The sequence below is a fragment of the Desmodus rotundus genome, chromosome 1, assembly GCF_022682495.2.
Source record: "Desmodus rotundus isolate HL8 chromosome 1, HLdesRot8A.1, whole genome shotgun sequence".
NCBI lineage: Eukaryota > Metazoa > Chordata > Mammalia > Chiroptera > Phyllostomidae > Desmodus > Desmodus rotundus.
The window spans coordinates 36,309,996-36,327,655 of record NC_071387.1 but is presented as its reverse complement, the minus strand read 5'-3'; the positions used below and the strand labels follow the sequence as shown (position 1 = coordinate 36,327,655).

The following is a 17,660-nucleotide window of genomic DNA, read 5'->3' as shown; positions in this document are numbered from 1 at the left end:
CATGCCTGGGTTGCAGGCCAGGTCCCCAGTTGGGAGCATGCGAGAGGCAACTAGTCGATGTTTCTCCCTTTCTTTCTCCCTCTCTTCCACCCCTCTAAAAATAAATAAATATGGCAAAAAACAGTAAGTGCCACGGAGTTTCAGCACAGCACAAAATTCACACTGGTTAGAACAATTCATAGATGAATCCCAATATAACAAAGTTCTTTTAACAACTAACCTCTACATATTGGCTTTAGAACACACCTTCATTGGATACTATTACCTGTTTTCAATAATTCTTTAATCAGATCTTCTTTCATATTGATGTTAATTGTAAGTTCTCTCATTTTTTGTTTAGCTTCAGTAAGTATGAGTTCTGAAGTCCTTAATTTTTGCAAATTCAACTCTTGACTCTCTTGGAGACATTCAATCTTTGAATCTTTAAAATAAAAGAAACAAAACTGAAATAAAACTATGTGCTTATGAAATATTCAACAGAAGTAAAGCTAAAAGAGAAGAGTGAACACGGAAGCAGTCTAGAGGTAGCAGAGGAAGAGACGAACAGAGACAGGGAAGGAAGGGAAGGGAAAATACATGGACGTTGGGACTTCAGTTTTCTAGCTTACAGGAAGAGTTTTCCTTTCCTTTCCTAAGAGACACTAGCATTTCTTTCCCCCAACTCCAATGAAAAACAACTCTCTGGTCGCATTTAGGGGAACTGAAGTAAATACTGTCTTTTTTTTCTTCAAGTCCAAGGCTATAATCACACCCATACTACATACATACTTTAATCATATCCCACAGGTTCTGATACAAGTTTTCATTGCCCTTAGATATTCTGCAATTTGAGTTTTTAACTTGAATTATTTGAGAGAGTTGTAAAATCTCCAGGTGGGTAGAGGTTTGAATTTTTTTCCTATTAACTTCTAGTCGTGTTGTAATCAAAGAATGTAGCCTACACCAGACTACTAGAGTGTGGGCCAGCACTGTTTGCTATTATCTGACACCAGAATGTAAAGCAACTATGTCACCGTTTAGTTCAGCTGATCTTTTTTTTTCATAGAGAGACTTCCTCAGTGGAGGAGCTACTGCGCTGATTTACATTCTTTCTTTAAAAAAAAAATTATTTATTTTTATTCATGATTTACATTCTGACATAAGTTTCTTTCCTGCTTATAAACCAGTAATAGTCAAGAATGGCAACTTGGATAGCACATACCTATATCACTTAATACATTTAAAATGTTACTTCAGTTTTATTTGTGACATATAGGTAATCTTTTGTTAAATATTACATGCATAGTTTATTTAAAAAGGCTCTCTATTTTCACATTGTGGGAATAATTTATCATTTTATTTATATTTTCTATACTCTTACTTTTTGTGCTTTTGCCACTCATAGGCCAAGATAAATAAGTTTAAAATATCCTACTACAGTTTTTGGAACATAAACATTTTATGCTGTTATGCATCAAATAATGTGTATTTGAATATTATGAGCACCCATAGACTAATTTGGCTCCAATGCCAAGGGTACAGCACTAGTGGTAGGCATGTGAGCCAGTGAAGCAGGAAAGGAGACACCCAGTAAGTTATATAAGATGTATTTTGAAGTAGTCAAGAGTACAATGCATACCAACTTAGGTTTGAGTATAAAATCCCCATTCTGAGAGACTGAGCTTATAACTCTAGCCAGAATTGATTGGTGGGAAAAATTTCTGAGGAGTAAAAAGGAATAATAAATCAGAAGTAGAAGAGAGAACATAAAGGAAGTTCCACCAGCCAGGAAAACAATCCTATCAGGTTCCCATCTTTGAGAATTCCTAGATGCTTCTTAACTTACTGACTGAAAAAAAAGATGTCTTATAAACATTAAATGTAAATTACTTAAGTAAGTCTGTGTACCTTCATTCCCCAAACTTGACTTTTGTGTTTGATCATGCATATCATTCAATTCAACAAGAGAACAAACAGAGCCTGGCTTTTGAATCCATGAGCGACTTCTATGTCTAAAAAAAAAGATCAGGGTCAAAGGTAACAACTTGTCTGTTAGTGTTTGCTAATCTGCCTTCAAATTAACTTCCCCCCAAAGCGGCAATAATGTTAAGAGAATTATTAATTATATAAACAGAATTTTACTAATATTCCCACCCATGTTGGGCCCAGCAGGAAATTCATTATTGTTTGTTTGTTGCCACTGTGGCAGCTGAATCAGGAAATCCCGAAACATTCTCTCTGAAAACTAAAATATAATGACTATAAAAGCTCTAAAAACAAAATTATTTTTCAATTGTGAGTCTGATGACTTGTGTTCAAACACTGGTTTCACGGTACATTAGTTGACAGTACATTTAGCAAAAATTACCTACTATTATTTAAATGGAAAAGATATACTTTAATGAAAAATCTCTCCATTTGTACATTTATTGCATCATAAAAGTACATTTATTAATTCAGTCTATATTTAACATACCTAATTTCAGATTTCTCTTGGCCTTCTGAGTCTTCATCATCACTGTTATCAGAAAACTGGCAGTGGAGGACTTCATCTTGCTCTTCTATGTGGCCCAGGAGCATCTGACTTCGTGTTCGAAATCCAGCAACCACTCGATCCAGGGAGCACACAGAAGGGCTTGTATAGACCTTCCAAGTGATTTCCCCACCCAACAACAAAAAAGTGATTTTTAGATGTCTATTTTTATCTTATTATTCAACATATTTTAAGGGGTTATTAAATAAGTACTCTTAGAATACACAGTCACTGATAATATGCATCACCCCTCAAAAGTGTCAAAATTCATTTCACAATGCTATTGTGCCTCACAGACACATACTTCTTTCAGAATCTCCAGTTCTTTCTCTTCTAAAAACCTCTTCTACCTTCAACTACAGTATAATATTCGAAAATGAAACCAAAGAGGCCCGAGCGAAAACATCACAGCTCTTAAACAGCATAGGCACTCCCCCATGAATGCAAAGCCCATACATAGTGCGGGAGGAGGCAACTGTTTCACAGCCCACCCGTCTTCTCAGTTCTGAACACGAGGAGCATTACGGTGTTGCTGCTCAGGGTCTGCATCCCCCTCCAACCCAAGTCCATTGAATGAAGAAATCCAAAGCTGTCGCCACTCCCTCTGCCAAGGCAAAATATTCTCAATTTGGAAATCCAAATGTACTTACTCACACTTTACACGTGGCGGCTAGGCACAGCTAATTAATACTACAGATGACATACTGAATATGTATCATAGGATAATTAGTTGCTAGTGTGGGAACTTTCTAAATATACTATAAGATGCTTCTATTGCCAATGTACCTTAAGTTCTCAAAAAATAAGCATGAAAAACAACAACAATGAATTAGAAATTTCCTTTATACTCTTATTTTAGTTTCTGTTACCAAATATTTCTTTTCACCACCTCTGTGTAATCAAATCTCAGGGTGATTTCTCAAAAAAGGTAAATAATAAAATCTTAAGAGGAGACACTCAATTTGTTAATATATTATTACAAGCTATTAAAATTGTAACATATAGTGAAACGTGTGTATCACAAGGTGCTCAAGATTCAGTTCACATAGGTCCCTCACATACTCCCTCTCAGAAAAGCCTACCTGATACCTTGATGTCTGATTTTTGTGCCCCTACTCTTAGTCACCTAATAAGACCATCTGTCACATCAGCACCGTGATGGATAGGGCATCAAGTGTTCTGGGTAGCCCTCCAATTCTGGAGTTTTGGACTGGGGAGGGAATTACTCACAGAAGAACCAACTGAGTAAGTACTTACCTAACAAGCACTTATCTAACAGCTTGGCCCCTTGATCTGCAGCTGACAGGCACCAAGGCTTCTCTTTGTCAGGGAGGGGGAATTATTTCAGAAGCAAAAGCAATTTTTTGTTCACAGTCAAATTTTGTTCTCTGAGATTATAATTTGCTTTTAAAACTTCTTTTTACAAAGAAAACAAATGACCCAGCTTAATAATGAACACCAAATAAACTCTGCCACAATGAGTAACACTTAGCAAATTAATATTTTTGGTTTTTTGTTTAAAGATTTTATTTTATTTTTACACAGAGGGGAAGGGAGGGAGAGGGAGAGAAACATCCATGTATGGCTGCCTCTTGCACACCCCCTATTGGGGATCCTTTGCCCATTTTTTAAATTGGATTGTTTGTCTTCCTGGTCTTGAGTTGTTGGGAACCGCCCTGCCTGGTTTCATAAGCTGTAAAACCCCCATGGCTAAGGCTGAGTCAGAGACCTTGGGACCATAAGCCACTACGGGCGCTACCTCTGCCCACTTTACTTTACCCTGCCTGGCCCTGAGCCTAACCAGTTAGCCAATGATGTGTAAGATTCCTCAAGGGAGGGACGACCTAAGACAGGCATGGTCATGAAGAGGCCCACAGGGAAGGACTTGGGGGGCTACAGAAAAAGGGGGTGATGGACCCTCACCCCTCGGCTTTGACATAGCCTGAGTCCTCATTCTGTCTGCAAGAAGTCTCCTAATCTCTTGGCTGCCTTACTTCCCCTGCCTGACTAAGCCTGAAACAATGACAGAGGGTGGTTCAGTCTTGTGCTGGAAAGGGCAGATTCCCCGGGGCAATCAGGCCTAAGAAAGAATGCATAAAATCCTGTGAAACCAGCTTTGTTTATACCCTCAATTTAAATGATAAGGGTCCAAGCCTGAAATGAGTTTGTTTCCCAAAATCTTATAGCTCTTTAGCTAACTGACCCTGACACAGAATAAGCCCTCAGAGTTCTTTGTTTGTTATCTATTATTTGATCCTTACTGCCTGACAATGATTCATGAGCTTTACCTGTATTCCTGTGCAAAATGAACCCAATAAAAGCCCATTGAGGAAAAGGCTCTTGTCCCTTCTCCTTTGAGAGATCGGCCACCTTTCCTCCCCAAGCAGATCATGTCTTGGTAGACTTATTCTCATCCGTGTAGGCCAGGGGGCCCTGCGGGCGGAGCCCCCCCACATTGAGTCATATGAGTTTTTCATATATTTTGGAGATCAAACTCTTGTCCGATGTATCATTGGCAAATATGTTCTCCCATACAGTCGGTTCCCTTTTCATTTTGATGATGGTGTCTTTAGTCGTGCAGAAGCTTTTTAGTCCAATTTGTTTATTTTTTCCTTTATTTCCCTTGCCCTAGGAGCTGTATCAGCAAAAATATTGGTACATGGAATATCTGAAATTTTCCTGCCTATGTTTTCCTCTAGGAGTTTTACGGTGTCACAACTTATATTTAAGTCTTTTATGCATTTTGAGTTTATTCTGGTGTATGGTTCATCCCAAGGATACAAGGATGATACAATATTCACAAACCAATAAAATCAAAAAATTTGAAAGACAAAAATCACATGATCACATCAATAGATGCTGAAAAGGCATTTGCTTAAATCTGGCACCCATTTATGATAAAAATACTCAGCAAAGTGGGAATAGAGAGAACACACCTCAACATCATAAAAGCTATATACAAGAATCCTATAGCCAACATTATACTCAATGGGCAAAAACTAGAAGCTTTCCCCTTAAGATAAGGAACAAGACAAGGGTGTCCACTTTCACCACTCTTATTCAACATAGTACTGGAAGTTCTAGCCACAGTGATCAGACAAAAAAAAGAAATAAAAGGTATCCAAATTGGAAAGGAGGAAGTAAAACTTTTATTATTCACAGACAACATGATAGTGTACATAGAAAACCCTGTAGTCTCCACCAAAAAACTACTCAACCTAATAAGTGAATTTGGCAAAATAGCAGGATACAAAATCAATATGCAAAAATTAAAGGCATTTTTGTATACCAACAATGACATATCAGAAAGAGAAACTAGGAAAAAAAATCCCATTCACTATCGCAATAAGAAAAATACAGTACCTAGGAATAAATTTAATCAAGGAATTAAAAGATGTACTCAGAAAACTACAGAACACTGAAGAAAGAAATCAAGGAAGATACAAATACAAATAAATGGAAACATACACCACATTCATGGACTGGAAGATGTAACATCATTAAAATGTCCATACTACCCAAAGTAATCTACAGAGTCAACACAATTCCTATTAAAATACCAATGGCATATTTCACAGATCTAGAACAAATATTTCAAAAACTTACATGGAACCAAAAAAGACCCCAAGTAGCCTCAACAATCTTAACAAAGAAGAACAAAGGAGGGATCACAATACCCTACACTACAAGGCCACTGTAATCAAAACAGTCTGGTACTGACATAAGAACAAACACATAGATCAATGGAACAGAACAGAGAACCCAGAAATAAACCCAAGTTATCTACGGTCAATTAATATTCAACAAAGGGGACATGAGCATTCAATGGAGTAAAGATAGCCTCTTCAACAAATGGTGTTGGGCCCTGGCTGGTGTGGCTTAGTGGACTGGATGCTGGCCTGCGAACCGAAGGGTTGCTGGTTTGATTCCCAGCCAGGACACATGCCTGGGTTGCAGGCTGGGTCCCCAGAAGGGGGCACGTGAGAGGCAACCACACACTGATGTTTCTCTCCCTCTCTTCCTCCCTCCCTTCCTCTCTCTCTAAAAATAAATAAATAAAATCTTTAAAGAAATAATAAATAAATGGTGTTGGGAGAACTGGAGTGGTACATGCAAATAAATGAAGCTAGACCACCAATTTACACCATATACCAGAATAAACTCAAAACGGATAATTATATCATATTTCAATGTTAAGAGAATTAGGAACCTCTATTATATTTTAAGTTTAAATCAATATTCAAGTTTGCACTTCATCAGATGAGTTTTCGGCATTTATTGAGACAAATGAGTTTTCTATTTTTTCCATATTAATTTGGTACAGAATATCAGTACTTTTCTTTTATTTACCCATATACTATTTGACTGTGAGGGGCAATTTCTTTAGGATATTTGCATGAGTAGACGTGTCCTATAATCCCATTTTGGTGTTTAACTTTTCAGATTAAGAGATAGTTGAAAACAAATGTGCAACAAGAGGAAAAAGCACACAATGGCATGCTTTTAGAATAAATATTATTCAGACATTAAAAATCACAATACATTATAGAATATTTCATGGCTATCAAATGTGTATGATATATTGAGAAAAGCTAGTAATGAAAGTATATATATAAATATAGTACACTTTTAAAATAAATAAAATCTTTTCATTCCTTCCCTTCAATATGTATAAAAGTGCATAAGAAATAAAGTCAAACTCTTTCTGTAATCAGTTTAATAATCATTTAAGCTACTTTTTCCCTTTTTCTTTTGAAACTATTTTAAGTTAAAGTATTTCTCTTATCAGACTACTTTTACTTCAAGAAAATATTAGAGCTTAACTCTGAAAGAAAATAATTAGGGCTGGAAAATATTAACTAGACTTCTGCCAAGGACACAGAAATCCAGGAGAAAATTAAATGGTATTTCATATGTCCTCTCTGGCTTAATTTAGCTAGTTTTGGTATCCAACATGAGACATTCCCCTCATGCTTAAAACACTGTAACCGTAAACAGGACGTGAACAAGGCTTACCACACTATGTGTCTTCCATTGCAAACCTGCCTTTTCATGTCTGCTGCAATAGCCAGGCCAGACAAAAGAGGTGGCCAGGGTTTCTGGATGCCCATTAGATCTCTCAAAACTGCTAATCATATGACCTTTGCACCTTCTTCCTTTTTCCCTTCATAAAGTGTCCAGATGGTTCTTTTGGGGTATAAGGAAATTCTTAAAAACAAAACAATGCTAAAAATTTACTAATTTGAAACAATTCTAGATGTCTGCCTCAGGTCTAATTAAACAACTAGAGATAACAACAGAAGGGCCTACCTTTCTCAAGAGCCCATTGAGCTTTATCTCCCCAAAGAGTCTGTGTATGTATGTGTGTGTGTGTGTGTGTGTGTGTGTGTGTGACTGTCTAGAAGTAAAAACCAGAGACTGAGAGAAAATAAGTGTGTGTAATTCTTATAATCAGAAAAAAACCTCAAATATTCTTAAAAATAAAAGAATGGAAAGAAACAGGAAAATGCTTTAGCCATAACTAGCCAATAGTAAAAAAATTAAATATAGAAGACAATATATAAGTATTAAGTTGAAGTAATAATGTGAATCATGGGAAGAACTGATCTTTTTTCCTAAATGTTTTATGAAAAGGTACCATGTATTTAACCATGAGGGTAATGCCAATGGCTCTACAAAGTAAAACTGAAATTAATAAAAACAATGGTTTAAATTTTAAAATTCAACCACTCCAAATGGAAGACCATACAGGCAAGGGTAACATCTGTCTTACTCACTCTGAGGTACTGAGCCTGGGACATAGTGAAAGTACCCCACAGACATATACTGAGGGCACGATGTGCCAGGCGCTTTCACGGTCACCGTCTCATGCAAATCCTCCATAGACTCCTCCCCCATTCTGACAGGTAAGGAGCCTGGGGCCCGCAGGTTTAGTCCTCTGTGGGCCTGTACGAGAGAGCTGGTGTTCACATCCAAGCCTGTCTAACTGCGAAGTCTACGGCATTTCGCGTACTTCGTATCCCTTTGACTGTACCCATCAATCACATGGATCTCAAACTATTTCTCTTCATAAAACCAATAAATAAAAACCAAAATTCATGAATCTGTTAATCAGTCTTTTCCACGGTAGAGATTACTTAATGATTTTTCAAGAGAAATATGTGTGCATATATTTACTACAACACACATATTCATAAATAAATACAAATTGAAAGTCCACACTGCTCTTTATACAGTCTTGATACATCAGGTTGGCAAGACTGAGTAATACATAAATGTCATTTTGGGAAAAATTGCCCTGACTGGTGTGGCTCATTTGGTTGGGTGTCATCTGCAAAGTGAAAGGTCACCAGTCCGATTCCCGGTCAGGGCACACGCCTGGGTTGCAGGTTCAGTCCCCAGTCAGGGCATATACAAGAGGCAACTGATCAATGTTTCTCTCACACAATGATGTTTCTCTTCCTCTCTTTCCCCCTCACTTGCCCTCTTTCTAAAAATAAATAAAATATTTGTAAAAAGAAAAGAAAATATTAAGACAAAGCATATAAGTCAAAAGAAATAACCTCCAACCTCATCTCAACTTGATGTGGTTAAAGAAAGAAAAAAATCATGAATGTATCACTTAGTCATGTCTGAAAATAAGATGGCAAAGGACAGCTTTTCCTCCTTGATGAATAAAATCGTCAACTATTCCTTCCAAATATAACCATACATTCTCCTATTTACTGTATTTTTATTAAAAAGAAGCATGAGCCCTGGCTGGTGTGGCTCAGTGGATTGAGTGCCGGCCTGTGAACCAAAGTGTCACCAGTGCCCTTGCCTGGGTTGCGAGCCAGGTCCCCCGTGGGGGGGACACGTAAGAAACAACCACACATTGATGTTTCTCTCCCTCTCTTTCTCCCTCCCTTTCCCACTCGCTAAAAATAAACAAAATCTTTAAAAAATAAAATAAAACAAAAAGCATGATATTATAAAAGAGAATACACAAAGTCCACAAAACCAAACAGAAACCAAACATACCTGCTGAGACTATATACATACACTGTGATATCATATTACATATAATATTTTTAAGATCTCAAAATAAGAGAGAGATTAATGTTTAGACTTTACCTTCCTGGTATCTGGTCTTGCTGGGATATAAATATAGTGCCCCAAACGAGCATCAAACGGTACAGTATATGGTCTCTTTTCAGGTATTCTGTTATCTGGTCCATCTCCACAAGTTTCCTTAGCTGAAGAAGTCATGGAGAGGTTAAGTTTTGTTAGTTCTTCACTCAGTTGATCCACAAGAAGTTGTTGTTCTATTATTTTTTCATTCTTTGTAGAAAAGAAATGAGAATTTTAAAAATGGAGATCCTCAGTATGTGTATAGATAATGATAAAAAATAAATTATATAATGACCAAAATCATAACTACAAGTCACAACTACCTTACCAGTATAGTAAAACCTCATTTATCCAAAGACTTCTTGTGTTCACAGGTATGTAGGACTGTTGTGAGTGGTAAACACCTTTGAATAGTAAGCAGCAACAAATACGGCATAGTTAAATACTGAAAAAAAAAGGCCCCATACACTGTGACTGGTTGGTTTGTCAACCTGAAGCACTCTGATTAGCTGATCTTTACAAAAGCTTGGACTTTCTGTGTGAAATCCAAGAAGTAACGAGAGACAAGAAAGTTGAAAAGTGGAGGAAGAGCTTCAAGTAACAGAGGTGGCAGCAAAGAAGACAGAAAGTGGCAGCAGGTGCAGTGAAGTGAAAGCCTTTACTCAGTGAAAAAGAAAGCCAAAAGCACAGAGATAGAAGATGGGTAACTGATAGAAAGGAGAAAGGAGAGCTTGGAAATCAAAGGCAGGGCGCATTGTGTAGGGGTGGGGGTGGGGGCTGTGTGTGTGTGTGGTTTAGCTTTTTAAGTATCCTCTAAAAAATGTTTAAAGTACATCCAATCCAGGAAACTCTTATGTTTTATAAGCACAAAATTATGTAAACAAGAAATTGTCATTCATTTTAGCATTTCACATGTACTACAGTGTTTAAAAATTTTTTAAAAACTTAAAGTTTCACTGTGTTAATGCTGACCTATAAAAATGCAACCTTATTTAAAAGTCATGCATACAGATAATTAAAATATACAACAAAATAGTACATAAGTTGAGAGTAGGTGTTAAATGGAATCTTTACATTGCCTGGGAAAAAGGTAAAACTACCAATTAATATTAAATTTTATTAAGACAAGGATGCATGGTATACCCTCTAGGATAACCACTAAAAAGAGAGTAAAAGTACAACTTCTAAGCTAATGAAGTTAAAATTAAAAATACACAATCCAAAAGAAGGTAAGAAAGGAGAGAAAAAGGGAACACAGAACAGGGAGAATAAATAAAAAGTACAGTGGTGGGATTATAACCAAAACATAAAAGTAACTATGTTAAATTCATAAATGAAGTAAGCAATCCAATTAAAAGATAAAGACTGTCAGAGAAGATTGTAAAATTATCTAACCTGCTGCTTACAAGAAACAAAACTAAAATAGACACAGAAAGATTAAAAATAAGAAGAAAAAAGAGACTCCATGTAAATATTAATCAAAAGAAAGCTGGCATAGCTGTATTCATAACAAAATGGACTGTAAGGCAAAAACATGGCAAGAGATAAAAAGAGGTGAAAATGATTTTTTAAGTACATCAACTCACTATGACGATGTAATGATTCTACATTTCTATGCATTTAGTGACACAGCTTCAGTACATAATGCAAAAATTATATATACTACATGGAGAAGTAAGACAAATCCAAAATCACAGTGGGAGATTTTAACATCACTCTAAACTACAGATATAACAAAAATACCCCAACAAATGGGTAAAAATATAGGTCTGAATAACAGAATTAACAGCACCCAATATTGCAGAATACACTTTCTTTCACGCACATCTGTAATATCTACAAAAATTGGCCTCACATTGAGTCATACAGCAAATTTCAACATATTCGAAGGACTGAAATCATAAGGACCACAATGCAATTAAGCCAAAAATTATTTTTTAAAAATCCTCCGTGTGTTAGAAATAAAATAACTATATAACCCAGAGGTCAAAGAAAAAAGTCACAATAAAAACTAGGAAATATTCTGAACTGAATGTGGAATATAGGCAAAGATAAGCTTAGATGAGAGTGGCTCGGTGTGCTCAAATTGTCTGTGCAGACCATGTGGTCTGTGCCGCACACCTGCCCTCCTTCCGGTAGTCTGGAACGTTGGTACGTGCCGGGCAGAGAGTGCCTTCAATAAAAACTGCAGGCACTGAGCCTCTTCTGAGTTTCCCTGGGAAACAACGTTTCATATGTCTTGTCCCAACCACTGCTGGGGGAATTAAGCACATCCATGGAACTCCCCTGGGAGAAAACTCTTGGAATTTTGTGCCCGGTTTCCTCCAGACTTTGATAAAAGGTAAATAAAAAATAGCCACAGCTAACATGGTACTCAATAATGAAAGCTTTTCCTCTATAATTGGAAACAAGAAAAAACGCTTGCTATCACGTGTATTTAACACTGTATTGAAGATCCCGGCCAAAGAAGAAAGTTAAGAAAAAGGAAAAGGTATAAGGATTATAAAGGAAGACATAAAACTGTCATCATTTGCAGATGACACAATTATAAACAAAAATACAAAAGAATTTACATAAATAGTAAAATTAAAAAGTGAATTCAGGACTTCTGGTCAATAGGGAGGTGTAGGTAAATATAGCTTGCCTCTTTACACAACCACATCAAATTACAACTAAACTATAGAACAACCATCACACAGAACCATCACAAACAGAGTTCAATGGAAGTCCAACAACTATGGAATTAAAGAAACCACATGCATCCAGACTGGTAGAAGGAATGGAGACGCGGAATGGGCTGGTCCCACATCCACATGCAGTTGATAAAAATTCCAGAAGGATATCTTGGAAGCAAGCAGTTCCAGCTCCACACCAGCTACCCCAGCCCAGGGTTCCAGTGCCAAAAAGATAAGTCCCCATAACTTCTGGCTGCAAAAAACAGTGGGGATTGAGTCAGAAAAAACTTCTGGAGCCCCAAGCACTTCCTCTTAAAGAACCCACACACAGACTCACCTAATCAGACTCACTCCTGTGAGCTCCAACACCACGGTAGCAGCATGAAAGACACCTGTGGCATACAGGGAGGAACTGAGGTGTCTGGCATCAAGGCAAGAGATGGGGGACAGCTTTCTCCCAGAGAGAAAGGCAGGCAGAGGAAACTGTCCCTATTCTGATCTTTCCCCACACAGAGCCACAGGGCTGGCAGGCAGGTGCCATACCTGAGACTCCATCAACCTGGCTAACACTATTTGCCCTGCCCTGGAGATCACTAGAGACTCCATCCCACCCAACTTATAGGTCCAACCAAGCTGTTAACAGTGAAAGCCACTGCACATGAATGCCTGGTCTTGGCTCATGCTTCATGTCTTTGTGAATCTTCTCAAACAAACAACAGCCAGTCTCAGTGAGCCCCAGTCCCTGTACCTCTTACTAAGTGGCCCTGGGTCCAGCATTTGCAGCAGGCAGCCTAGATTCACAGCTTAGCTTCCCCTGGGAACCTCCAAGCCCAGCACAAGTAGCAACCATCTCAGATTGCTTTACAGATCATTCAGGGTAGGCCAGGGCAGACAACAGGCAGAGGCTGACCTTGGACTGCAACACCCAGGACATCAGGGCCTGTGCACCCAGTGGACAGCTACAAACCACATCAGAGCACCACCAACCTGACCCTGCACAGCTGATCCTCCACAGAAGGCAGAGGTTGGTGGTCAGTGGTCAGAGCCAGTCCCTGCAGCTGACTGGCCTGGGTAAATCCCTCCCATTGACCTGCCAACAGCAACCAAGGCTCAAGTACAAAAGGAGGGGGTACTCAGCCCACACAAAGGGTGCACCTCGAGTACACAGCTTAGGTGATGGGGAAGCTGTGCCACTGGACCCTACAGGACACCTACTACATTAGGTTGCACTACCAAGACAGGGAGTCATAGCAGCTCCACCTAATACATAGAAACAAACACAGGGAGGCTGCCAAAATGAGGAGACAAAAAAACATGGCCCAAATGAAAGAACAGATCAAAACTCCAGGAAAAAAACTAAACAAAATGGAGAAAAGCAATCTATCAGATGCAGAGTTCAAATCACTGGTCATAAGGATGCTCAAGGAACTTAGTGAGGACCTCAACAGCATAAAAACAATCCAGTCAGCCATGAAGGATACACTAACTGAAATAAAGAACATTTACAGGGAAACAACAGTAGAGTGGATGAAGCTGAGAATCAAATCAATGTCTTGGGACATAAGGAAGCAAAAAACAACCAATCAGAACAAGAAGAAGAAAAAAGAATCCAAAAAACGGAGGATAGTGTAAGCAGTCTCTGGGACAACTGCAAGAGGTCCAACATTCACATCATAGGGGTTCCAGAATGAGAAGAGAAAGAGCTAGAAACTGGAAATCTATTTGGAGAAAAAAAAAAAATGAAAGAAAAGTTCCCTAACTTGATGAAGAAAATAGACATGCAAGTCCAGGAAACACAGAGAGTCCCAAACAAGATGGAGGCAAAGAGGTCCACTACAAGACACATCATAATTAAAATGCCAAAGGTTAAAGATAAAGATAGAATCTTAAAAGCAGCAAGAGAAAAGCAGTTAGTTACCTACAGGGGAATTTCCATAAGACTCTCAGCTGATTTCTCAAAAGAAACTTTGCAGGCTAGAAGGGATTGGCAAGAAATATTCAAAGTCATGGAAAGCAGGGACCTACAGCCAAGACTGCTCCACCCTGCAGAGATATCATTTAGAATCAAAGGGCAGATAAAGAGCTTCCCCAACAAGAAAAAACTAAAGGAGTTCATCATCACCAAACCATTAATATATGAAATGTTAAAGGGGCTTATTTAAGAAAAAGAAGATCAACACTATAAACAATAAAATAGCAATAAATACATATCTATCAACAATTGAATCTAAAAAATAAATTAAGCAAACAAGAAGAAGAGAGACAAAATTATGGAGACAGAGAGCATTTTGATGGTTGCCAGCTGGGAGGGAAATGTGAGGAATGGGTGAGGAGGTGAGGGGATTAAGAAGTACAGATAGGTAGTTACAGAATAGCCATGGGAATGTAGAGTACAGTTTAGGAAATGGGGTGTCCAAAGAACTTATATGCTTGACCCATGGACATGAACAATGGTGTGGGGATTGCCTGAGGGAGTGGGGGCTGCTGAGTGGAGGGGGCAAAGGGGGAAAAAACTGTAACAACTGTAAAGGCATAATCAATAAAATATAATTTTTAAAAAGTAATTTTGGTCAGGCTGCTGGGTATATCAATATACTAAAATCAATATATTTATAAATACCAACAAACAATTAAGAAAACAAAATTTTAAAAAGATCCCATTTAGTTACATTAAATCAAGTGTCTAGAAATGAGTCTAACAAAAGGTGTTGAATACTTACACACACACACACACACACACACACAAAGGAAACCTAAGTAATAAAGGGAAATACCATACTCATGGATTAGAAGACTCAAAATCAGAAGATGTCAATTTTCCCCAAATGAATCTACAGACAGCACAATCCCAATCAAAATCACAAAAAATGGTTTTCTTTGTGGCTCTTGACAGTTGATTCCAAAATTTACATGGAAAAACCAAGACATTCTTAGATGTTAGGGGAACGAAGCAAAAGGCCTTGCTTTACTGAGTATCTAGACCAGGGTGTCAAACTCATTTTCACCGGGGGCCACATCAGCCTTGCAATTGTCTTCAAAGGGCCGAATGTAGAGCTCCTTGACCCTAGTTAAGGAGTAATGACATTTATACAGTCCTAAAATTACATTTGGCCCTTTAAAGGCAACCACAAGGCTGATGTGGCCCCCGGTGAAAATGAGTTTGACACCCCTGATCTAGACTTATCATAAACCTACAATAAATAAGAAATGTGAGAATGTTTCAAGGATAGATAAACCAAGGATACAATATGAGACCCTTAATAGACAATAAATTCAGGCACAAATAACCTTGACTTAAGACAAAGATAGCACTCAGGACAGTGGTGAAGGAATGGTCTCTTCAATACATGGTGACAGGACAAATGGGTATCTCCATGGAGGAAAAAAAAGACGTTTACCTTACCCCATACACAAAAATCAATTATAGAAGCACTGTAGAGCTAAATGTTAAAGGCAAAACAATAAAGCTCCTAGAAGATAATACAGAAAATATCCTTCAAGGAAATGAAAAGGAAAGGCTTGTTAGAGTAGAAACATCATTGACCATAAAGAAAAGATTGTTGAATTTGATTGCAATATGTCTTTTCATCAAAAGACCTCATCAAGAGTGAAAAGCCAAAGAGAAAAAATATTTGGAACCATGTAAATGACAAAGAATATTCATCATACACAGAATATACAGGGACAGGCAAAAGTAGGTTTATAGTTGTTCCTATGAAAAAATATATAATACAAGAATAAATAATAATGCAAGAATAAACTCTGTGTGTCACGTACTCGCAACTGTGAACCTACTTTTGCAGCTGGTGGCAACCAGACTTGCCATCTGGTCCTTAAGTGACTTAAAAAGTGGGCTCATTCCATTGACAGGACCACAAAAGTTCTGTATTATTTTCCTCATTACCTGCCGTCCAACTTATAACATTATACATTGCCTATTACCTTGGCAAACAATGGAAGGGAAAAGAATGAAGAAAAGATAACAATGTAAGTTAAACTAACAATAAAAATGTTTTCCCTTTACACCAATTTAAGGGAAAAACTATAATAATTCTTTTAGGTGCTTGTGTTCAGAACTGTTCAACTGAAACCTATTTCTGTAAACATTTTCTTTATCATTTAAATGCTATTCTATTAAGTTAGTACTGGTCCAATGAAATCTGCCGAACTAGATGCATTAAGAAACTCTACCTGCAATCTATTCACTTTTTGTGCTTCTTTCAAAGATAGAACATGTCCTTTGTTTTCCTGCACCATCATCTGCACTTGATTCTTTAGTTCCTTCACCTCCATTTCCTTTTCATTGAATACGACTTCATCAGCAGCCAGAGCACACTAGGAGGAGGGAAAGAAAGCACGAGATTCACCATGGAAAATACTCGAGAGGCCACATAATACCACAAAAGCAGTGATTTAATGACAGCTTGACAATGTCTCTTAGAATTTTTCTTACCCTATTCATTTTCAAATTATTTTCTGGTTTCTTTATAAGGAAGGCAGAAAGAGTTGAGAGGCGCTATTATTGCTATAACATAAGAATTATCATAAAGATGAGAAGATTCTCCTGATTTTTATTTTTTGCCTTTTAAAATGAAAACCAGTTATTCAGGTTCTAGAGTACATTCCACAAGATTTTTACAAGTTTGCTGGAATTTCCATGAGATTTTAATGTGGGTGTTAATTTTTTTTATTTTTTTTAAGATTTTATTTATTTACTTATTTATAGAGAGAGGGTAAAGGAAGGAGAAAGAGAGAGAGAGAGAAACATCAGTGTGTGAGAGACACATCAATTGGCCTGCACACCAGGCATGTGCCCTGACTAGGAATTGAACCAGCAACCTTTTGGTTCGCAGGCCGGCACCGAATCCACTGAGCTACACCGGCGAGGGCTTAATGTGGACTTTTAAAAATCAAAGGTCATATTTTCCAAACTGACCTAAAGAGTGTAAGAATGCATTTGGATTTGTTTTGTTTTGTTTTGTTTTCCATGCCAAAACCTGGGATCAAACCAATGATGTTTAAATAAAGGACATTTGCTAATTTTTGTACACTTCTTCTATGTATTTCAAAGATGTCTGAAAATATGGTTAAACAATTGCTTTTCTTAGTTTTTAGTGACTTACAACTATTTTCAAATAAATTGGGTTATGCAAGTAATACTTTTAAAACAATTTTTAAGTTGAATAAGGAGAAAGAAAACTAATACTTGGCATTTTTAAAATATCCCACTGAACGAACATGTTTTCTTTTTCATGAAGAACCTGAAATTCGGTGAGATTAAAACCTTTTCCCAAGATGACATGGCGGATAAACCAAATTCCTGACATTAAACCCCTGAGCTTATATAGATCCAAAGCCTAAGC

General features: G+C 37.5%; 1 protein-coding gene across 3 annotated transcripts in view; it reads right to left on the bottom strand.

Annotated features, from left to right (window-relative positions):
* KIF27 (kinesin family member 27) overlaps positions 1-17,660 on the bottom strand; it is an 80,034-nt gene that overhangs the window by 40,521 nt on the left and 21,853 nt on the right. For 2 of the 3 annotated variants that reach the window (XM_053923518.1, XM_024560096.3), the window contains exons 5-9: positions 16,489-16,632; positions 9,626-9,832; positions 2,456-2,625; positions 1,888-1,991; positions 266-421 (exon numbers count right to left, since the gene is read on the bottom strand). In XM_053923518.1, the coding sequence (XP_053779493.1) occupies positions 266-421; positions 1,888-1,991; positions 2,456-2,625; positions 9,626-9,832; positions 16,489-16,632 (781 nt within the window). The remainder of the gene's footprint in view (positions 1-265; positions 422-1,887; positions 1,992-2,455; positions 2,626-9,625; positions 9,833-16,488; positions 16,633-17,660) is intronic. The other variant, XM_053923521.1, reaches the window with a different exon arrangement.